Source organism: Zea mays, chromosome 4 (genome assembly GCF_902167145.1).
Source record: "Zea mays cultivar B73 chromosome 4, Zm-B73-REFERENCE-NAM-5.0, whole genome shotgun sequence".
Classification (NCBI taxonomy): domain Eukaryota; kingdom Viridiplantae; phylum Streptophyta; class Magnoliopsida; order Poales; family Poaceae; genus Zea; species Zea mays.
The window spans coordinates 36,423,126-36,447,122 of NC_050099.1; the positions used below are offsets into that span (position 1 = coordinate 36,423,126).

At 43.5% G+C, this 23,997-nt stretch overlaps 1 protein-coding gene across 2 annotated transcripts; it reads left to right on the plus strand.

Annotated features, from left to right (window-relative positions):
- Positions 1-337: 337 nt before the first annotated feature.
- Positions 338-6,870, plus strand: LOC100192961 (uncharacterized). Of its 2 annotated transcripts, XM_008678284.3 has the most exons (6): positions 338-737; positions 5,366-5,577; positions 5,655-5,747; positions 5,830-5,940; positions 6,194-6,257; positions 6,382-6,870. In XM_008678284.3, the coding sequence occupies exons 1-6, from the start codon at positions 449-451 to the stop codon at positions 6,432-6,434; spliced, it is 822 nt and encodes a 273-aa protein (XP_008676506.1). In that variant the 5' UTR covers positions 338-448; the 3' UTR covers positions 6,435-6,870. The 2 variants fall into 2 exon arrangements, with proteins under 2 accessions (XP_008676506.1, NP_001131609.1); NM_001138137.1 differs by lacking the exon at positions 6,194-6,257 and having other exon boundaries at positions 407-737; positions 6,382-6,868.
- Positions 6,871-23,997: the final 17,127 nt, after the last annotated feature.

The window sequence follows — 23,997 nt, forward strand, 5'->3', positions numbered from 1 at the left end:
CATAGAAACCTTTAGAGATGTTATAAGGCTAATAGAAAATTTGAAAACCACTGATTCCATAATAATGCCAATGTTGATCAACCTTGCAAGAGTCATGTTAACCATGCAAATATGTTGTTCAAATATGTACCAACGGGATTTCTTAAAAAACATATCCTATTTCATGGTCGATATTGAGATATATTGTGTACACATAAGAAAAAAACAGGATTTTGCTAAGAAAGTCCCTATTGCTCATTTGAAGGTAAATACTAAGCAACCTCTCATGAGTTCCTATAACATGGTAGAGTAATACGTGAGAAGTTTTATTGCGAAATTTCAGAAAAAAAGACATGATAAAAAAGAACCGTGCCCGATAAATAAGAAGCGCTGCCTCCGTTCAGGGCCTCCGACACCTCCCAATAAAAACGTTCCTCCCCGTCCCACTCGCCGGAGCCTGGCCGACGGGATGCCTCGAGATTCGCGCCCAGCCGGGATGCGCCTCTTCGGCGTCACCATCGCGCCGGCGCCGGAGGCGGATCCACCGGTACGGGATCCGAGCCCCAACCCGCCCGTGGCGGCCAGGGAGGACGTGATGCGTAAGTGCAAGAGCATGGGCAACCTCGCCGCCCTTGGCGCTGTCGTGGACGGTGGAGGAGGTGGTGCGGACGGCGGAGGCGCCGGCGACGGCTACCTCTCCGATGGCGGGCTGATGCAGTCGTCCGGGAAGCGGCGGAGGGCGCAGGAGAGGAAGAAAGGTGCCGTCTTTTGCTCCTCGTTTTGCGTTCGAAATCTTTGTTTTTGATGCAGAAATGCGTAGAAATATGCAAAGATCTGGTGACCAATAGTCCCATTACGGTTCTAGGAATGTTAAGTTTGGTACTTCTGTCTTTGGATGTCGAAAGGTGCCATTTCTGGATTGTTTATACGGAAATGCTCTTCCTACATATGTCTGCATGCTTCTTAGGGTTGACGAAGAGGAACCGTTTTGCTGTATCTATATGATTGCCTGCTGGTTTATTTGTTGAACGCACAAAGTTTGTTTCTTTGCTACAAATTATACCTTAGCTTGTATGTGCATCCATTTGTTGTTTTGTCGTATTGATTCATTTAATGTGTAAGCATCCTTGTTTCTTGTTAGATTGTGACTGTATCTTGTATGTTCATAATAGACTTTGAATTGTCAGTACACAGTGGTGGATGATTGGGAGATATAGAACTTGGATTTCATACATCTAAATATCTAATGATATCGTGTGATGTTGACTAGTCCAGTACATAAATGATTTATGAACTTGACCTTGTGTCTGTCAAGACAGGAGCTCAGTAAGAGTTAAGACAGTCACCAGGCTTGATGTATGTCATGTTGTGTGGCCATGTTGAACCCTGCCACTTGTATATACTTTTGTGTTGCATCACAACAGGCATAATAAAGGAAAAGTTTTAATGCTTTTGTTCTAGTGATTTGTGCGATTGGACATTGGATTGTTTCTAGTCATCTTGTGCCCAGAAATGACGGGCTCTTTGTCTTCTACCAGGGAAGTGGTGAATGTGATGCTGAATTCTGCTATTTTTCAGTGCTTGCTCATATACTGTCAACCTGATGGAACAGCTCTAGTTGAAAACTCCTTTCGGCATCACACTGGTGCATGCAGCCCTGTTTGATGTCATCATTTGTCCTTGTAGCAAGTCATTTGGGAGCAAACGTTTCTATTGGCTGAGGCATGATTACACCAGATGTAAAAAACGTCGTAACCGGGGGAGTTATGTAAACGCACACGTATTCCTTTTCCCCCCTTTTTATGGGAGGAGTTACTGCCCGCGCCTTTGCTCGAGGGGCGGTGGCGCGGGCGCTAGTCTGTCTCTGACCTATCGGTGGGTCAGACATGTTTCCTTGTCAGATTAGTCACCTCGCCTCGGTCTGAGTGTCGTAGGGTCGCCTTTATTTAATCGGACCGCCCTTTCCATTCTCGTCGTCCTTCTCTTGTGTGCCTTGCTGCTCTATCAAACCCAAGCTGAAAGCTGTTGGCTGCTTGCAGTTATAGTTTTTTTATGGATTACTATATTAGTTTGTTAGTCTTGTTTCACTTAGATATATTTCAGGGCTACCCACCTTTTTTCAATGCTTCTTAACGTGCCTATGGTCTTTTTAAATGGATATAAAATTTAAAATCTATCATGGTTATCACGGTGCCCCGGCGAGGCGAGTCGCCTCCAGGGTGCCTAGGCGATCAACTAGTTCAGATATGAAGGTCAATTAGAGCGCGGAGGTGTGGATCGCAGCGCAGCGTGGGCGGAGCAGAGCGGCGCGTGTTGAGCGGAGCGGTGCGTGCCGAGCAACGGATGGGGAAGGGGAGGCGGAGGATTACCGACAGATTCGTCCTCGGAGAAGATGATGGCGACGACGGTTTCTCCTCGGTTGGCAATGGCGGTCCCCCCCTCTTGTCAGTTCTTATATACTACTGCTCATTTCACCTCCCTAAACCTACTCGTTCCACATAGTGCCTGTAATACCCCGTCCAATCCTTAGACCGGCGGTACTTACTCCTGGCAGCTCTCTAGGATCATATATCATCCTCACAGACCAACACGAGTCTTTTGTGCGCACTTTGTCCTCACTCATGCGCTCCCGAGAAAACTTCCTGGTCGGTCATCCATCCCAAATTGCTCCAAACCAAGCACGCTTAACTTAGAAGTTCTTTCGAGATAGGCTTCCGAAAAAGAAGATGCAACTTGTTGGTATGGATACTCTATTAATTCTATTAAGCCTTGGGCCAGGAAATCACCATCACAGGGGCTAGGATATCACAATCCACCCCCCTTAGAAGACCGACGTCCTCGTCGGTCAACCCCAATCCAGGAAACTCTCCTCTTGGCCACGTCTGTATGTCTAGTGTCATCATATGCCATGCCATGTGACCACTCTAGGCCCACATGCGCCATGCGCCATATACCCGAACCCCCTAGCCCACACATGCCCGTGAAACCGCGAGGGTCGGCTCCGATACCACTTGTAACATCCCGTCCAATCCCTGGACCGGCGATACTTACTCCTGGCAGCTCTCTAGGATCATATATCATCCACACAGACCAACACGAGTCTTTTGTGCGCACTTTGTCCTCACTCATGCGCTCCCGAGAAAACTTCCCGGTCGGTCATCCATCCCAAATTGCTCCAAACCAAGCACGCTTAACTTGGAAGTTCTTTCGAGATAGGCTTCCAAAAAAGAAGATGCACCTTGTTGCTATGGATACTCTATTAATTATATTAAGCCTTGGGCCAGGAAATCACCATCACAGGGGCCAGGATATCACAATCCACCCCCCTTAGAAGACCGACGTCCTCGTCGGTCAACCCCAATCCAGGAACCTCTCCTATTGGCCACGTCTGTATGTCTAGTGCCGTCATATGCCATGCCATGTGACCACTCTGGGCCCACATGACCCATGCGTCATATACCCGAACCCCCTAGCCCACACACGCTCGTGAAACCGCGAGGGTCGGCTCTGATACCACTTGTAACATCCCGTCCAATCCCTGGACCGGCGGTACTTACTTCTGACAGCTCTCTAGGATCATATATCATCCACACAGACCAACACGAGTCTTTTGTGCGTACTTTGTCCTCACTCATGCGCTCTAGAGAAAACTTCCCGATCGGTCACCCATCCCAAATTGCTCAAAGCCAAGCATGCTTAACTTGGAGGTTCTTTCGAGATAAGCTTCCGAAAAAGAAGATGCAGCTTGTTGGTATAATTACTCTATCAATTCTATTAAGCCTTGGTCCAGGAAATCACCATCACAGGGGCCAGGATATCACAGTGCCTCAGGCTGATGACTAGGAGTCCTCGCCGCAACGCTTTGCTCTCCAAGCGCCATGTTGGCTTCAGTCGAGGCAACGCGCTACGACGAGTACGACCGGGCGCTTGGATGCCTTGGCGGCGCCTAGGGGACTCTGTGATAACCATGGAATCTATCATGCCATGTTTGCTATTGTAATATCCACTTTTCACTAATTGAATTTCTATCTCAGTCTCAGAACTTGGAATGATATCGAATTTGTTTTGCTACAAATAGCATGTGGCAATGCTTGTTAGTGATGATGAAGTAACTCATACAATCTTATACTAAATATACTTGAATAAATAATGAATAATCTATACCAATTTGTCTTTACTTCATGTATTAGTGTTAAGAAATTAAGAGTTAATGGCGACTTCGATTTGTTTGCTTAATACTACTGTCTTAGCCTCTACTGTGACACAACATATGCGGTGCCTATTAAAAACCAGAAACTATTAGCAAAACAACATTGATAATGATTTGTTAATATCCTTTGTGGCAGGTGGCAAATAGGTTGTTGTACAGCTGTTTGAATATGTTTTCAATTATAGGAAAAAGTAGACCCACGAATCGTTGTTGACAATCTTGAGTTAGACACATATTTGAGAAGTAAGGCTTATTATCCCTACAGCGAGCCCCATTTAGCAGAGTTGTGGTAGCGAACTGTTAAAAATTGAAATGTTTCAAAATCTGCAATAATTGAAGTTTTCCCCACTATTTTAGTTATTTTTATTTATTTTTTAAAATATCTATTGCGTTGGATCTTTGTTCGGTTCTTGTTTACCCTTTTTTTTAGACAATACCAACTTATATGAAAACCAGGAGAATCATGTAACAATTTTATTTTATTTTTTTTTTTTTTTTAGAAAGCGCAGGAGAACTGCGCATCATTTTAATTAGAGAAGAAAAAGGTCCAAAATGGACCAAGGTACAAAGCCCTAAGCAGGCTCACTCAAAACAAAAAAAACACACACACCACTCCCTAGACCCTGTGAAGGTTACGCGCAAGCACTAATCCAAAGCTCTGAAGATGCTTGGCACCAGCCGTAATCCAACACCCAATCTCATCAAGAAAGACGCATCTGATAGAGCTTAGCGAAGGGGTCTCCCCATCAAAGACAGCCTTGTTGCGGTGGATCCATAAACACCAGGCCCCTAAAATGATGATGCTGTTCATGCCCTTTCTCTTGCTTTTATGTATCTTCTTACTTGTTTTTCGCCACCAATCAGCAAAGGAGATCTCATCTCTTGAGGGAGAGAGATTACCAACATTCAATCCAGATAGAATGGAATGCCAGAACTGTCTTGCAAAGACACATGAACACAAAATATGTTGAATGGTTTCCTGCTCTTGATCTATTTTATTTTCTTGGACAGTTCTTTTAGTGAATGATTCCAATTTCCAATTCCATGAGCCAGCTCAAGAAGTTTTACTATGTTGAGTCAGAAGAAACATGGATGCTTCTAACTACAATTTGTAAACGCATAACATATTTCCATATCTGGTAATACTTATTAAATAGTTTTATTTCTGTTTTGCAGCTGTTCCCTGGACTGAAGAAGAGCATAGGACATTTCTTGCTGGTCTTGAAAAGCTAGGGAAGGGAGACTGGAGGGGCATAGCAAAAAATTTTGTTACCACCAGAACACCAACTCAAGTTGCAAGTCATGCTCAGAAATATTTTCTTAGGCAAACTAATCCAAACAAGAAGAAGCGCAGATCTAGTCTTTTTGACATGATGCCAAGAGAGCTGGTACTTTCTGTGAAACCTTTGGAGTGACATCACAAAAGTTGTTTGTAACCAATGCTTAATGAACCTGTGAATTGCAGTCACCAGCACCAAATTGCCCCATATTACCACCATCGATGGCAAAAGTACACGATGTGGTAGCTATGACGAAACAACTTCAGAATAGCAACTTGGTATGCTCATTAATTAATCCTTATATTTGATTCCGATACCATACTTTCATTGCTGAATCGGAATTGCCAATCTCACTTTTAGGAAGGAACCTCCTCTTCAAATGCAGCATCTCAAGTTGGAAGAGATCTCCCCCCAGTTCCATCTTTTAAGGCAACAAATATGGATCCAAGTTTCAGCAAATTTAGCCACATGGTAATGCTACTGTATTATCTCTCTGTCATACGTATTATTATGTGTTAATCAACTCCAACTTAACAGAGTTGCTAAAAGATGGGTAGGAGAGATTATATGGTTTTTTCCCCCTGGATATATTACATACCTAATATCTTACACTCCCTCCAGTCACAGAAGATGTGTTACCCACTGGTATTTTCGTATTGAAATATGTGACATACAAAATACGGAAGTTGTGTTGACCTTCTAAACTAGAGCTACTCCGTATTAGGCAATTTCGCCGCTACAGGGTGTCTATGTGGTATCAGAAAGTTCTCTTACTAAGACAAAATATGGTAAAGACGTCCTCTTTACCGTCCTGTTGTGTTTAAACGCTGTTATGATCTAGATTTAAAATTCCATATTCGCTTTAATTGATCATCGGTTAGCTGACGATGCTGTTGTACGCTCCTTTGTCAGGAGCGCGTCTGGAGAACTCCCTACCCATTCGGACCAGTTCCCAGAGCCCCTGAAGGGACGCCTTCACCAACTCCTGCTGCTGCTGCTGCTGCTGCTGCTGCGGCTGCCAATGCAGCTGTTCCGGTCTCTCAAGCTAACCTGACGACTGCCTGTACTAGTAACACATTCTTGAGCCAGCCAAAGCCAAGTGATACTCCGTCACTGCCTCCGAAGGGAGGTCCTCCATCAGAGGAGGACGGTTTGGAACTGACTGTTGCCCCACCCTCCCAACAGAACATGACGAACATGTCTTCCCAGAATGCGGTAGGCGTGATCCAAGTCATCTAAGCTAATATATTTTATTTTATTTTATTTCTCTCTCTCTCTCTCTTTCTCTCTAGAAGTTACTGTGGCTGTTGACAGTTATTGACCGAATAAATATTAACATTGTATTAGCAATACTACATGAATAAGAAGAGCATGAGGTATAAGCCCATCATTTGCCTGTAATTTGGTATATGCTCCCATCATCATGTGCCGATTGCATTTGTATGCCGGCTGGGATTTGAATGCAGGGAGTGCATGTATCATGTGCATGCATGGTTCTCTGCATTGGGCCCGGACAGAAGGCGTCTCATTATTATTACGGTAGGATGTTTATGAATGGGAAACAGAATGAATGTTGTGTGGCACTAGCTCTAGCACCATTGTGACCCTGGTACTATGGCATTCATGAAGCTCCGGAGAAGTAACTGCACCCGTCGTGAACAAGGGACAGACTCTTGAGGAAATTAAATTCAAGTCTGAGCTGAGCATCATCACCTGGTGGGAGAGGGAAAAAAACCCTGAATCTTCGATGGATGTCAGTAGTTCAGCATGTGAAAATTGGGAAGGGTAAAATTGAACTGAGTGATTAAAGAAGTTTAATCCGTGTCGTCGGTCCAACATGCGAGCGGATTGTATCGATCAGCTCTGCATGTGGCACTCCAGTTATAGCTAATTCCTCGTGCTTCACAGGTCCGAACTCCACCTAATTAATGACAAAACTAAGCTCTTGTTTCACCGACGAATTGAAATCTAGTTATATTTGGATGATATATGCATGAACGTGTTAATTGTTATTTCCATTATTTCCATACACGTACTATACGTACTCGATCTTCCGGGTGTTGGAATATAATGAAAACGAGATTCGAGAGAATGCGTAAAATAACAGTTCATCTTCTTTATTGCAGGAAATATTAAACTTATATACAGGCATATCCGTGCATTCCCAAGGGTGTGTTCCTTAGGGAGAAACTGTCGCACTCCTTGAAAGGGATTGATCATATATGTTGTAACATATTTTGTAACACTTCCTCTTGATCAATCCAAGTCTATTTGATTATCTGTCAGCTGTCTTCCAATATATTATCTCCTCAAAAATCATGTGAGAAAAATAAAGAGTACACAATGTCTTTTGGATCATGAGTAGAACTCACACTGATTTCTAAAATAAAAATATGTCTGTAATCATCATTCCTAAAAACCCATGGGAAAAAAAATCAATGATGAAGCATATAGCTTAGTTAATATTACCTCGTTAAAAACTTTGGATGAGAAAACCTAAACAAGGCAAAACTCATAAAAAGAAAAGAGTGTAATATGATGGTTAAAAACATGTCAAATATCATGGAGAATTACTCCGCCTGAACTATGCAACCACTTAAGTCTTCTCATACCAATCCCCTCAACACATTTCTGGAACGTGGAGTATGGTAGAGATTTTATGAATAAATCAGCAAGATTATCACATGATTTTATTTGCAAGATGTTTATATCTCCATTTTCCTGAATTTCATGGGGATAAAACAATTTAGAAGCAATATGCTTATTAATATTACTCTTAATATAACTTGTATCCATCTGAACAACACAAGCTGAATTATCCTCATGGATAATGGTTGGTGATTCAATTGAACCATGATACGACATTGTTCTTCAATGGACCTCTAGCCCAAAGAACAATAATATGTCTACAGTCATCATCTCAAAAACCCCAGTAGGGAAAATAAATGATGAGACATACAACTCTGCCAACATTTCTCCAAGATAATCTTGTCAGAAAATCTAAAAAATTAACATATCAGTCGAGTCTCCTTAAAAACCCAATGGGAAAAATAAAGAGAGTAGTCATACTTTATTGTTAATCTATTTGAATTTTAGGGAGATAAACTCATAACCTAGTTCAAATATAACAATAGCTATGTTATAATGTATCATCCTCGAAAACCGCTACGGGAAAAAATAGATGATACAACATAGGCCTTGTGTTGATGTTGCCTCGTTAAAAACTTTGAATGAAAAACCCAAACAGGGGAAAAACTCATGTAAAGAAAAGAGTACACCATGATGTAGAAACAAGTTCTTCCGATCAAGAGGAAGCTCCCCCTGATCTTTGCAAATCACTAAGTGGAGTAAGGTAGAGACTTGGATCGTAACTTGTTTTTCATCTAAACAACACAAAGTATAATTATCTTCATAGATAATAAGGTCACTGATATTAAAATCATGACCACCACATACCCTTAGTATGTAGTATATCATTTTGTACAATCCTACGAAGTGTGCTACAGAATGAATAGTGTACAATCCTACGAAGTGTGCAACAAACAGTAGGTCCAACTTATTTGAAGTATGTCATTGATCTTGTACCTGGGGGTCTTCTATAGATATCTAAGATCAGTATATCCAACTGTAACCAGATCATGAGTACTCATAGAGAACATAACTCTGAAAGGGAAATGTGCCCTTGGGCCATTTCTAAGTATTTTGGTGATTAAGTGTCCAACACAAATGGTTATGTGTTAAACTATGCCAAATGGTGGACAAAGTGTAAATCAATACAAAGGTATGATTCTAGACTTAGTACATTGGTTTTTGTGTACTAACATATTTGCCTAAGTGCTAGAATCAGAGAAAAGACAAATGGAAAAGACTTGGCTCGAGCAGCCAAGGCTCTGCTCAGTCTGGGTGCACCGGACTGTCTGGTGCGCCAGGCTGGCGCTGGTCAACTGGTCGCTCTCGGGAACTCAACCGCGGTGTACGGCTATAAATCACCAGACTGTCCGATGGTGCACCAGACTGTCCGGTGAGCCAACGGTCGGCCGAGCCAACGGTCGGCCGCGCAATCCGCGTGTGACGCGTGGCTGGGCCAACGGTCTGATGGTGGCACCGGACTGTCCGGTGTGCCAACGGCTCCAAATCGTCAATGGTCGGCTGCGCCAAAACAGGAAAGAGATCTGCACCGGACAGTGTCCGGTGGTGTACCGGACTGTCCGGTGCACCAGTCGACAGAAGGCAAGAATTGCCTTCCTGGATTGCTCTCAACGGCTCCTAGCTGCCTTGGGGCTATAAAAGTGTTGGGGACCTTCGGCATCCGAAGTTCCTCAAAAACAGGATTTAACAGTATTTCTGGAGTATAATGTGTGAACAGGTATCTTCGGATTCAAGTCAGCATCACAGTAGACCAGAGTAATACGAAGGTTGATACAGAGCCGAAGGTGTGAGCAGGAAAGCTTCGGCGCGGTAGCAAAAAGTGAAACCGACTTAAAGATGAAAAGGCTATTTAGACCTCGACGGATTACTATAGAATTATTATCAAGTGTAAAGGGCATGAATGTAATTTTGTATGGGTTGTGTCCCGTGCCTATAAATAGGAGAACAGTACCCCCGTACTGTTCAGGCTGACTGGGCATTCACTTTTTGCGTCACGCTTGTACTATCATCTCCTTCCAGTTGGAGGTACATTTGTAATTCAACGATATTTCTGCCTATGTCTGGTAGTAATATATAATTGTTTATGTTGTCTTTTATATTCTCTACATTTTATCCTTCGTCACTGTATAATGAATTTATAAAGGTATGCTCTTCATTACCTTCGTCCGAAAATCATTATATCCTAAGGGAAATAATGCTTCGAAGGACGAAGGACTTTAGCGATTAACATCTTCTATGTTGCCTTGTTCTTAACTCCTAGCATTTGAGAACAAGTCCCCAACATTGGCGCCCACCTCCGGTGAACTCACTTCCACTCTGAGTTTTTTGAACACCTTCGGCGATCATAAACCTTCGTTATGGCGCCGAAGAAAGCTTCAGCGACTGGGGCTGCAGCTCTGCAACCACTGGACCATAATCAGGAGACAGTCTCCCTGCGGGAGGCCCGAAGCCAGAAAAGGAAGGCTGTCAGCCCGACACCACCAGAGGACGAGATAGATCAAGAAATCAGAGATATGGAGATGCTTCATCAACAAGTACAGAGGAAGAAAGAAAAGATGGCAAGGCTAGCTGAACTGCAGAGGCAAATAGACGAAGCCTCTGAAGAAGTTCGTCATCTTGCCCAGGATGAGCAGCACCGAAGGCCTCAACACCAAGATCTTCATCAGGAGGGTTTTCCCAACGAAGATAACTGGTATGACAATTTCCATCATGGGAATTTTGTTTTTGATGATGCTTCTCCTCTGTCCGCTGAGCTGCAGGCTACACCTTGGCCTCCGTCCTACAAGCCGCCCCAGCTTCCCGTATTCGATGGCCACTCAGACCCGAAGCAGTTTTTGATGAGCTACGAAGCAACAGTATCTTCGTATGGTGGCAATGCTTCAGTCATGGCCAAATCTTTCGTTATGGCTGTCAGGAGTGTTGCTCAAACCTGGTATTCCTCCCTTCGACCAGGAACGATCACTTCATGGCAGAAGCTGAAGGACTTGTTGTTAACTAGCTTCCAAGGATTTCAGACAAAGCCGGTCACTGCTCAGGCTCTGTTCCAGTGCACCCAGGATCACGAAGAATACCTTCAGGCGTATGTCCGAAGGTTCTTGCGTTTGAGGGCACAGGCACCAACGGTGCCCAATGAAATTGTCATTGAGGCCATGATCAAGGGGCTTCGGCCAGGACCGTCAGCTCAGTACTTCGCTAGGAAGCCTCCTCAAACTTTGCAGAAGCTGCTCCAGAAGATGGACGAGTACATTCGGGCCGATAATGATTTTCGCCAAAGAAGGGAGGAGGCTTTCAGGTTTTCTGAAATGACCAGGGGCTTCGGAGGGAGGTTCTACCGGAGGCACGTGAGATCAATTCATAACTCTACACAAAATGATGATAGAGGAAGCCAACAGCAAAGGCCACAATGTTCCTCACAGGCTTCGGGGCAACAGCAAAGCTCCTTCCGACCACCAGCTCCAAGAGGCAGAGGCGCCAGGGGCTTCGGAGGAAGATTTGGCGATCAACCGAGAAGAATCTTTTGCTTATTCTGCGGTGAGAACAAAGGCCATACTACCAGGATGTGCCATGTTACTATTCAGAAGCAAAAGGAAATAGCTGAAGCCGCAGCACAACAAGCTCAGCCGAAGCAGGTCATGCATACAGCTTCGTATCATTCGCCCTACATCCCAGAATATGTGGGCAATCATCTTGCAGTTTCTGTTGCTTCGGCGAGTCAGTCTCAAGCTTCCTGGCAACAGCCTCCGCCTCCACCTCCGTTGCAACAAGGCCAGCAACCAGAAGGGAGCCAGTATGCTCCACACCAGAGGGACTTCAGAGAGCAGTCCGAAGCTCGTACAGTCAATAGCACTGTGCCGGAGTCAAAGCACATCTATTGACAAATATCCTACCTTAATAGCAATCTTTTTCATTCAGTTTTATTTTCTGTAATAAAGGACATTGTTTAGGTTTCATGTAATTAGTTTCGTTGATTCCTACAAGGAAAATATATTTTCTTCACAGGCTTAAATTGATTGAAGTTCAAAGACTTGTGATAACAAAGAGGACCTTCGAACTATCGAAAAATTCTTCGAAGCAACAAAAAGTCGTTCTAGGGAACGCAGAGTAAGTTTGCCGAAGTCACAAAAAAGTCGTTCCAAAGGGAGCGCAGTGTAAGTTTTCTGCTCCAAAGTCGTTCCAAAGGGAATGCAGAGCATACAGCGAAAAGTCAACGCTGATACCGCCTAAGTAAAAGGCGAAGCGCGAAAAGTCAACGCGAATACCGCTGAAAGTAAAAGGCGAAGAAGCTCCTAAGGGAGGCTTACAGCGAAAAATAAACGCTGATTCCGCTGAAGTAAAAGGCGAAGAAGCTCCTAAGGGAGGCTTATAAAAGATTGTGTTTTATTGCAGGGATGCGTATGTATCTTCGGAATAAACATCATCTCACATAACATAACATCATCGCATCATTTCGCATAGCATAAGCATCATACATCATTTTGCATATGGCACAAGAGGTGGACACATTATCAATCTACAGAAGAACGCTTTGAAAAAAGGGAGAAATCATAGTCACAAAAAGATACATCATTGATCTTCGGAAGTGTAGCTTCGGAAAATATCTTCACGAAGCCTGGATATTATTCATCAGAACATTGGATATTGTTGTGACAAAGAAAAATTCTTCTTCACGAAGCATGAAAAGAAGGGAAGGTGTTTTTTCGTCAAAGACTCAAAAGCGGTACGTGTAAAGTTTCATGCATCGTAAAGAATTGACTAACAAAAATAGGTATATTACATTTGGGGTTACAAAATGTTACAGTATATTACATTTCAGCAGTTTTTACAAAAATACTTAATCTTCTCTCAAAACGACTTCTGCAGCCTCGTTCAGGAGTCGATTGACGACTTCGTCCATAATATCTTCAGCCATCTTTTTAATTTCGTCGTCTCCTTTCGGCTGAGGGCCCGAAGACGCTTTAGCAGGATCTGAAGTAGGACAGGATACGGCTACATTGCTATTACAAATCGCAAACAAATCTTAAAGCTTAAGATTACAACACAATAAAAACTATTAGTTAATACCTAATTGACCTTCGGCCTCTGCGCTCTTTTCAGCAGCCTCAGCTACTTCTCTAGCATCGTGAATGCCCTTTTCATTTTTTCGAATAATTTCTCCGGCCATTTCTCAGCCACCATTATCCCAGATATCGGTAAAAAATTTTCCACCAATTATACTAGCTTCGGCCGAAGGATCTCTTGCATCTTCAAAGGACAAAGCAGCTTCGGATTGTGCTAAAATTTTTACATGTTCGCAGCCCTTCTTCTCTAAGATGGTGGCAATTCCTCTGGCACCAGAGAAGGCACATATATCTCCACGGCTATTTAAAATTTCTTCGAAGGCCTCAGCTTCGTGGTCGATCCATTCGATGGGACCTTCGGGATTGCCTCTCGTAAAGTTTTCTTCGCTTGAGAAGGCGCCGACCCTGGCGAAGCTAGCTTTTAACTTCTTAACACACTCTATAGATTTGTTATAGCATCTCTTTTTGGACGAACGAAGCTCTTCAACAGTTACTTCTAGGTGATCTGCCCATTGGTCGCTGAGTTCTCGCTTTGTTTCTTCAAGTATGCGTTCTTCCTTGGCTCTGGCCAGTTGTTTCCGAAGATCTTCAATTTCTCGCTTCTGAGCTTCAGCTTGACCTTTAAAAGCAGCTTCGTCTTCCTTTATTTTATTTATCAATGAGTGTAATATTTTATCTTTTTCGAGACCTTCGTTCCTCAGTTCAATAACTTCGGAACGAAGGTTGCTCAGGGCTATAGAACACCCTTCGTCTTCAGCATCTTTCTGTGCCCTGAGGGCATTGCTAAGTATCAGGCCCTGCAAAGAGAAATATGTGTGCGTCAATAGGTTTAAACAAACGGAAAATTTTGGACTCAACAAAAAATACAAGGATTTCATTTGTCGCACCTTTAAGCTATTGTAAGCCAGGCTGTCGGCCAGATCGTTCTTCGACAGCACCGAGAGCCCGTCTTCTAAAGTTGGGAATCCGAAGCTCTTGCTCATCTCCCGACAGACAGAAATCTCCTTGCTGTCGGGGAGACAATACAAGAAGTCTTCTTCTCCACTGCCATTGAATATTAACGCCCCCTTTGGATACTTCAGTTTTTGGGCGTAGTGCTGGGCCTCTTGCTCTTCTTTTTCTGATAGTTTTTTCCCCGAAGCATGACGAACAATATAATCATGAACTTTGGGGGATGCTTCGGGGGCAATGACACCAGTTTCTTCAACAAAAGTTGGCTTTGTTATTTTTTCTGCCTCACTTTCCAAGGATTTTATCTTTGCGGGCTCTGAGGGCCCAGCTTCGGCTTCAGTTTCTTGCTCTGGAGCTTTAGTACCAGAAATTTTAGTTGTTGTTTCAGGAATGACAGCAGCCTTCTTCGGAGGTGTGCTTGAAGATTTGATCGTTTCCAGTACATCTAGCACATTAGCCATTCTCTTTCTTTTCGGAGTCACTGCTGGCACTTTTTGATTTTTTACTGTCTCAATGTTTGCTGCAGGACTCAAAACTTCTGATGTTTTGGATCCCTCAGTTGCTTCTTTTACCTCTTCCATTTTTTCTGTGGACGGCGCTTCGGCCTTCTCTTTCGTTTCTGATAACAAAATCTTTGATTGTTCCAATTCTATCTTTGTTGCCACTTCGGCCGTTTCTGCGACTTCTGGCAGCAAGGTTGACTCGGTTGGTTTTTCAGCTTCGGTGGCCGAAGAAGTTTCTCCGGTAAACTCAGGCACCGAAGCTGGTTCAATATAGCGCGGCCGATGTGTGAGGACCTTTATCTTCTTTCTTTTCGGTTCTGGCTCGCTACGAGCAGTTGCAGCTTCTTCTTTTGCAGAGGTTGTGTTTTTTCTCTTCTGCCTTCGAATGGGATAGCAATAGTCAGGGTAGACAAACCCGATTGCATCAAATACCCGATTCAGCCTCTTCTTTTTTCGGCCTCCGAAGGCTGCTGACATTGCAGTGTCTTCGGCCTTCGAATAAGCCCCAAGCAGTTCATCACTTAAATTTTCAATGCTTTTTAACCAGTCATCATCTGGCTCAACGAATTTATCTCCAAATTTAAAAGTGTACTTCAACCTGATAAGTCCACCTTCGTCGGCCTCTTTTACGGTTTCTTGTGGCATTTCCCATTTCTCCGCGAGCGGCCATACCCTGAAGGCAATATGCTCTTGTACTAAGTCTCTCGTTCCAATGAAAGAACAGACAGCGCCGAAGGCCCTCTGGCATTCTTCGGCAGCTTCATTCATTTCAACCTTCGGCCTCCGAAGGCCGAAGCTTTGCCAAATAGGGCGCATAATTATACCTTTGATATCTTCTCGTATTGTCAGATCATTCTTCACATAAAACCATTCTGTCATCCAGTCGCCGGGCCATCTCTTCCGAAAGGTTGGTACGGGGCAGCTTGACCCAGACCGAGAAACGAAACTGTAGCAGCCAAAATTATTGTGATACTGTTCCTTACCCCAAGGTTTTGTCTCGTATGATAATTCGTGTATATTGCAGAAGCTTTTTGCATCAGGCTTCAGACCTTGGCTTCTCACGGCCCACACGAAGATATTCAGCTTTATAATTGCCTCGGGGGTAAGTTGATGGAGATAGATTTCGAATATTTTCAGCACCTCTACAACGAAGCTGCTCAAGGGAAATCGCAGTCCAACTTTCAAAAAGCTTCGGTACACTACGACTTCATTCTCTTCGGGATGTGGGCAAGTTTTTTCCCCTTCGTCCGCCCTCACAATGGACAAATCCCGGAAATACCTTCCTCTCATATTGACAAGATGATTTTCTTTGATAGTTGATTTACCATAAACTGAATGGCTTGGTCGCCAGGGACGATCTTCGGAGTCTTCACCACCATTGTCCACATCATAGCTGTCACTGTCACCAGTATCCTCAGACAAACCTTCCAGAATCTCCTTGGTGATTTTTTCTGTGTTGGTCTTTGACATCGCTATAAGAAACCCCAAATTTTTCTCTTCGTCGAGGCTCAGCTTCGTCTCAGCAGCAGTCTTCTTATCTTCGGACATCTTCGGAGATACTAAAAAACTATTTTCAAAGCCGAAGCTTCAAAACTAAAAGCTTAGCAAATCTTAGTGCACAAGAGCTAAAAATTGAGTGAGTGGGAGCAGTTGGCCAGAGAGCGTATCAAATGAGTTTGCGGTATGGCCGTATTTATACGCCAAGTGCGTTGAAAATTGAAAGACCCCGCTTGTCAGTGAATGTTGCTATTCTAGCAAAGGGAAGGTGTTTTTTCGGACCTTCGGCGTAAAGCCTTCGTCCATGTCGCAATCTAAATTTATTATTTTAAACAAATTAATATTGCGAGGGGCTACTGTTGGGGACCTTCGGCATCCGAAGGTCCTCAAAAACAGGATTTAACAGTATTTCTGGAGTATAATGTGTGAACAGGTATCTTCGGATTCAAGTCAGCATCACAGTAGACCAGAGTAATACGAAGGTTGATACAGAGCCGAAGGTGTGAGCAGGAAAGCTTCGGCACGGTAGCAAAAAGTGAAACCGACTTAAAGATGAAAAGGCTATTTAGACCTCGACGGATTACTATAGAATTATTATCAAGTGTAAAGGGCATGAATGTAATTTTGTATGGGTTGTGTCCCGTGCCTATAAATAGGAGAACAGTACCCCCGTACTGTTCAGGCTGACTGGGCATTCACTTTTTGCGTCACGCTTGTACTATCATCTCCTTCCAGTTGGAGGTACATTTGTAATTCAACGATATTTCTGCCTATGTCTGGTAGTAATATATAATTGTTTATGTTGTCTTTTATATTCTCTACATTTTATCCTTCGTCACTGTATAATGAATTTATAAAGGTATGCTCTTCATTACCTTCGTCCGAAAATCATTATATCCTAAGGGAAATAATGCTTCGAAGGACGAAGGACTTTAGCGATTAACATCTTCTATGTTGCCTTGTTCTTAACTCCTAGCATTTGAGAACAAGTCCCCAACAAAAAGGGACCCCTAGGCGCATGAAGGAGGACACCAAGCACACTCTAAGAATTCTTGATCCTTCACACTCCGTCTTTGCGCACTCGATTGGCATTCTTAGTGATTTGAGCTCCGTGTTAGTGGTGAATCTTGTGTTATTCTTTTGAGCTCAAGTCTTGGCTTTGTGTGTGCATATTGCTATGGATTTGTGTGTGTTGCTCTTCCCACTCTTACATCTGTGCTTCTTTGTGATCATCTCATTGTAAGGGCGAGAGGCTCCAAATTGTGGAGATTCCTCGCAAACGGGAAAGAGTAAAGGAAAAAGAACACCGTGGTATTCAAGTTGATCATTGGATCACTTGAAAGGAGTTGAGTGCAACTCTCGTCCATTGGGACGCCACAACGTGGACTAGGCAAGTGTTGTACTTGACCGAACCACGGGATAAATCTCTGTGTCTCTTGTGCTTGTTCTCACTGTGTCAATTGTGGTTCACAAGAGCTCTCCTTAGCCACTTGATTTTATTGTGCTAACACTTAATCAAGTTTTGTGGCTTTAAGTTTCAAGTTTTTACAGGATCACCTATTCACCCCCCCTCTAGGTGCTCTCAATTGGTATCAGAGCCGCTCTCTTCAAGAAAGGGACTAATCGCCCGAAGAGATGGATCCTAAGGGAAAGGGGATGGTGGTCAACGACAATGAGAAGGAGTCTATCTTCAACGAGCCAAGGGACGACAAAGTCAATGACTCCGGCTCAAGTCAAAAGAAGAAGGACGGAAAGAAGAAGAGACGCATCAGGAAGGTTGTCTACTACGACAGCGACGAATCTTCCTCTTCTCAAAAGGACGACGAATACGAGGAGAAAAAGAAAACGGTTAACTCGAAATTTTCTTTTGATTATTCTCATATTCCGCATAATTCAAATGCTCATTTTCTTTCCATTCCACTTGGTAAACCCCCACATTTTGATGGAGAGGACTACGGATTTTGGAGTCACAAAATGCGTAGCCACTTGTTCTCTCTTCATCTAAGTATATGGGAGATAGTAGAAAATGGGATGCAATTTGATAGTTCAGATAACTCCATGTTTATCAATGAACAAATCCATAAAAATGCACAAGCTACTACTGTTCTTTTAGCATCCTTGTGCAGGGAAGAGTACAATAAGGTGAGCGGCTTGGACAACGCCAAGCAGATCTGGGACACCCTCAAGATCTCGCATGAGGGGAACGACGTCACCATGCTCACCAAGATGGAGTTGGTGGAAGGCGAACTAGGAAGGTTCGCAATGATCAGGGGAGAGGAGCCAACTCAAACATACAATAGGCTCAAGACCCTGGTCAACAAGATAAGAAGCTATGGAAGCACGAGATGGACGGACCACGACATCGTCCGACTTATGCTAAGGTCCTTCACTGTCCTTGATCCTCATCTTGTAAACTCTATTCGTGAGAATCCTAGGTACATCAAGATGACGCCCGAGGAAATACTCGGAAATTTTGTAAGCGGGCGAATGATGATCAAGGAGGCGAGATACGTTGATGAGGCATTGAATGGCCCAATCTACGAGCCTCAAACCGTTGCTCTCAAAGCAACAAGTAGCAGGGAGACGCTACCTAGCAAGGTCGCGCAAGTTGAGGCGGCCGGGCTAAATGAAGATGAAATGGCCCTCATCATCAAGCGCTTTAAGACGGCGCTCAAAGGTCGCAAGGAGCACCCCAACAAGAGCAAGACGAAGGGGAAGCGCTCCTGCTTCAAGTGTGGTAAGATTGGTCACTTTATTGCTAACTGTCCCGATAATGATAGTGACCAGGAACAAGGAAAGGGCGGAAAGTGGGAAAAGAAGAAGACCTACAAAAAGTCTATGGGCGAGGCACACCTTGGAAAGGAGTGGGATTCGGATTGCTCCTCGTCCGACTCCGACAACGAAGGACTCGCCGCCTCAGCCTTCAACAAGTCGGCTCTCTTCCCCAACGAGCATCACACATGCCTCATGGCAAAAGAGAAGGTAAATACTGGAAGTACTATTACATATGCTGCTTCAAGTGATGATGAGTCTAGTGATGATGAAGTAGACTATGCTAGTTTATTCAAAGGTTTAGATAGAACTAAAATTGATAAGATCAATGAATTAATTGATGCCTTGAATGAGAAAAATAGATTGTTAGAGAAACAAGAGGATCTTTTATATGAAGAGCATGATAAATTTGTTAGTGCACAAAATTCTCTTGTTCTAGAAGTTAAAAGAAATGAAATGCTTTCATGTGAACTATCTACATGCCATGAATCTATCTCTAACTTAAAGAGTATTAATGATGACTTGAATACTAAGTTAGAAGTAGCTAATAAATCTAGCTCATGTATTGATCATGTAGTAATTTGTAATAGGTGTAAGTATTTTTAATGTTGATACTTGTAGTGAACACTTAATTTCCATTTCCAAATTAAATGATAAAGTGGCTAGTCTTAATGCCCAACTTAAGACTAGCAAAAATGAATTTGATAAACTAAAATTTGCAAGGGATGCCTATACTATTGGCAGACACCCCTCTGTTAAGGATGGGCTTGGTTTTCGAAGGGAAGCCAAGAACTTAACAAGTCATAAGGCTCCCATCCCCGCCAAGGAGAAAGGGAAGGCTCCTATGGCAAATAATAGTCAAAAGAACCATGCTTTTATGTATCATGATAGGAAGTTCTCTAGAAATGTTCATCATGATAGGAGTTACAATGCTTATGACTCGAATGCCATGTTTGCTTCAAGTTCTTCCTTTGTGCATGGTAGAGATATGCCTAGGAGAAATGTTGTTCATGTACCTAGAAAATCAAGTAATGAACCTTCTACATTTATCATGCTTGCAATGCTTCTTTTGCAATATGGATGAAGAAGCACAACACGCCCCTCCAACTCAAGTTCGAGCGACGATTCAAAGGAATCATCCCGTCGACCAAATATTGGGTGATATTAGCAAGGGAGTAACTACTCGCTCTAAATTAGTTAATTTTTGTGAGCATTACTCTTTTGTCTCTTCTATTGAGCCTTTCAGGGTAGAAGATGCCTTGCTAGATCCGGACTGGGTGTTGGCAATGCAGGAGGAGCTCAACAACTTCAAGAGAAATGAAGTTTGGACATTGGTGCCACGTCCCAAGCAAAACGTTGTGGGAACCAAGTGGGTGTTCCGCAACAAACAGGACGAGCACGGGGTGGTGACAAGGAACAAGGCACGACTTGTGGCAAAAGGTTATGCCCAAGTCGCAGGTTTGGACTTTGAGGAGACTTTTGCTCCTGTGGCTAGGCTAGAGTCAATTCGCATATTGTTAGCCTATGCCGCTCACCATTCTTTTAGGTTGTTCCAAATGGATGTGAAGAGCGCTTTCCTCAACGGGCCAATCAAGGAGGAGGTGTACATAGAGCAACCCCCTGGCTTTGAGGATGAACGGTACCCCGACCACGTGTGTAAGCTCTCTAAGGCGCTCTATGGACTTAAGCAAGCCCCAAGAGCATTGTATGAATGCCTTAGAGACTTTTTAATTGCTAATGCTTTCAAGGTTGGGAAAGCCGATCCAACTTTATTCACTAAGACTTGTGATGGCGATTTATTTGTGTGCCAAATTTATGTCAATGACATAATATTTGGTTCTACTAACCAAAAGTCTTGTGAAGAGTTTAGCAGGGTGATGACTCAAAAGTTTGAAATGTCGATGATGGGCGAGTTGAACTACTTCCTTGGGTTCCAAGTGAAGCAACTCAAGGACGACACTTTCGTCTCCCAAATGAAGTACACGCAAGACTTGATCAAGCGGTTTGGGATGAAGGACGCCAAGCCCGCGAAGACTCCAATGAGAACGGACGGACACGTCGACCTAAACAAAGGAGGTAAGTCCGTTGATCAAAAAGCATACCGGTCTATGATAGGTTCCTTGCTTTACTTATGTGCTAGTAGACCGGATATTATGCTTAGTGTATGCATGTGTGCTAGATTTCAATCCGATCCAAGGGAGTGTCACTTAGTGGTCGTGAAGCGAATTCTTAGATATTTAGTCGCTACGCCTTGCTTCGGGATCTGGTATCCAAAGGGGTCTACCTTTGACTTGATTGGATATTCAGACTCCGATTATGCTGGATGTAAGGTTGATAGGAAGAGTACATCAGGGACGTGCCAATTCTTAGGAAGGTCCCTGGTGTCTTGGAGTTCTAAGAAACAAACTTCTGTTGCCCTATCCACCGCTGAGGCCGAGTATGTTGCCGCAGGACAGTGTTGCGCGCAACTACTTTGGATGAGGCAAACCCTCCGGGACTTTGGCTACAATCTGAGAAAAGTCCCACTCCTATGTGATAATGAGAGTGCTATCCGCATGGCGGATAATCCTGTTGAACACAGACGCACTAAGCACATAGACATCCGGCATCACTTTCTGAGAGACCACCAGCAAAAGGGAGATAACGAAGTGTTTTATGTTAGCACCGAGAACCAGCTAGCTGATATTTTTACCAAGCCTTTAGATGAGAAGACCTTTTGCAGGCTGCGCAGTGAGCTAAATGTCTTAGATTCGCGGAACTTGGATTGATTTATAGCATACATGTGTTTTATGCCTTTGATCATGTTCCTTTATGCATATCGTTATTCATTTATGGTGTTCAAGTTGTACAAGCACTCCCCGGACCTCAAAAGTTCATGTGTGAGTGATGCACATATTTAGGGGGAGATGTGCTACAACTTGACCCTTTGAGACTAACTGTGTGCTTAAGTGTTCTTAAATTAGTCTCAAAGACATATTGAAAGGGAAAGGTGGACTTGGACCATGAAAGACTTCCACTGCACTCCGATGATAGGGTAACTTACTCCAAGTTCATCTCCCTACTCTTATTGCCTTTTATTCTTATTTGAAGATTTTGGTGAGGCAATGGGGTTTAAGGACCAAATATGATCCTGTTTTGGTGCTTGATGCCAAAGGGGGAAAAGTTAAGGCCAAAGCAAGAAATGGATCAGCTACCACTTGAGAATTTTGAAAATAGTAGAGTTAGAGTTTTTGTTTTATCAAAATACTCTTATGGTCTCTTATTGTCAAAATTGGTCTCTTGTGGGGAGAATGTTTGATTATGGGAAAAGGGGGAGTTTTTGAATCTTTGATCAATTTCTCTTGGAATACCTTTCTCTATGCCTCAACAAGTGAATTTGACTTAGAGATAGGAAATTGAGTTTGATTTGCAAAAACAAACCAAGTGGTGGCAAAGAATGATCCAAATATGCCAAATTTGAATCAAAACAAATTCTTGTTCTCATTTGCATTGATGTTGCACTTCTATATGTTGCTTTTAGTTGTGTTGGCATAAATCACCAAAAAGGGGGAGATTGAAAGGGAAATGTGCCCTTGGGCCATTTCTAAGTATTTTGGTGATTAAGTGTCCAACACAAATGGTTATGTGTTAAACTATGCCAAATGGTGGACAAAGTGCAAATCAATACAAAGGTATGATTCTAGACTTAGTACATTGGTTTTTGTGTACTAACATATTTGCCTAAGTGCTAGAATCAGAGAAAAGACAAATGGAAAAGACTTGGCTCGAGCAGCCAAGGCTCTGCTCAGTCTGGGTGCACCGGACTGTCCGGTGGTGCACCGGACAGTGTCCGGTGCGCCAGGCTGGCGCTGGTCAACTGGTCGCTCTCGGGAACTCAACCGCGGCGTACGGCTATAAATCACCGGATTGTTCGGTGGTGCATCGGACTGTCCAGTGAGCCAACGGTCGGCCGAGCCAACAGTCGGCCGCGCAATCCGCGCGTGACGCGTGGCCGGGCCAACGGTCTGATGGGGGCACCGGACTGTCCGGTGTGCACCGGACAGTGTCCGGTGCGCCAACGGCTCCAAATTGTCAACGGTCGGCTTCACCAAAACAGGAAAGAGATCTGCACCGGACAGTGTCCGGTGGTGCACCGGACTGTCCGGTGCACCAGTCGACAGAAGGCAAGAATTGCCTTCCTGGATTGCTCTCAATGGCTCCTAGCTGCCTTGGGGCTATAAAAGGGACCCCTAGGCGCATGAAGGAGGACACCAAGCACACTCTAAGCATTCTTGATCATTCACACTCCGTCTTTGCGCACTCGATTGGCATTCTTAGTGATTTGAGCTCCGTGTTAGTGGTGAATCTTGTGTTATTCTTTTGAGCTCAAGTCTTGGCTGTGTGTGTGTGTGTATTGCTATGGATTTGTGTGTGTTGCTCTTCCCACTCTTACATTTGTGCTTCTTTGTGATCATCTCATTGTAAGGGCGAGAGGCTCCAAGTTGTGGAGATTCCTCTCAAACGGGAAAGAGTAAAGGAAAAAGAACACCGTGGTATTCAAGTTGATCATTGGATCACTTGAAAGGAGTTGAGTGCAACTCTCGTCCATTGGGACGCCACAACATGGACTAGGCAAGTGTTGTACTTGGCCGAACCACGGGATAAATCTCTGTGTCTCTTGTGCTTGTTCTCACTGTGTCAATTGTGGTTCACAAGAGCTCTCCTTAGCCACTTGATTTTATTGTGCTAACACTTAATCAAGTTTTGTGGCTTTAAGTTTCAAGTTTTTACAGGATCACCTATTCACCCCCCTCTAGGTGCTCTCAAACTCGATCTCATGTGTTGTTAGCTAGCAAATCATTGCAAAGCAATATCCGGTCAGATGCTCTTATAATATACAATAGCACATCTCATGATCCGAGGGAATCAAATAACCATGATTCCATTATATTGAATTTCTTCAATATACGTTGGATATAGACAACTTTGTATCCAAGATACTTAAGATAGTTTACTTTGAATTGAAAATCTCTTACAATTCATATCCTCTATCTTGAACTCCGTCGATAAGTAATATATGTCTAAAATACGCTGCACATATTTACACTGAACATACCATT

Coding starts and splice junctions, on each gene's coding strand:
- LOC100192961 (NM_001138137.1), top strand. CDS start 449: ATGCCTCGAGATTCGCGCCCAGCCGGGATGCGCCTCTTCGGCGTCACC. Junction 5,578..5,654: donor ACATGATGCCAAGAGAGCTG/GTACTTTCTGTG, acceptor TGTGAATTGCAG/TCACCAGCACCAAATTGCCC. Junction 5,748..5,829: donor AACTTCAGAATAGCAACTTG/GTATGCTCATTA, acceptor TCTCACTTTTAG/GAAGGAACCTCCTCTTCAAA.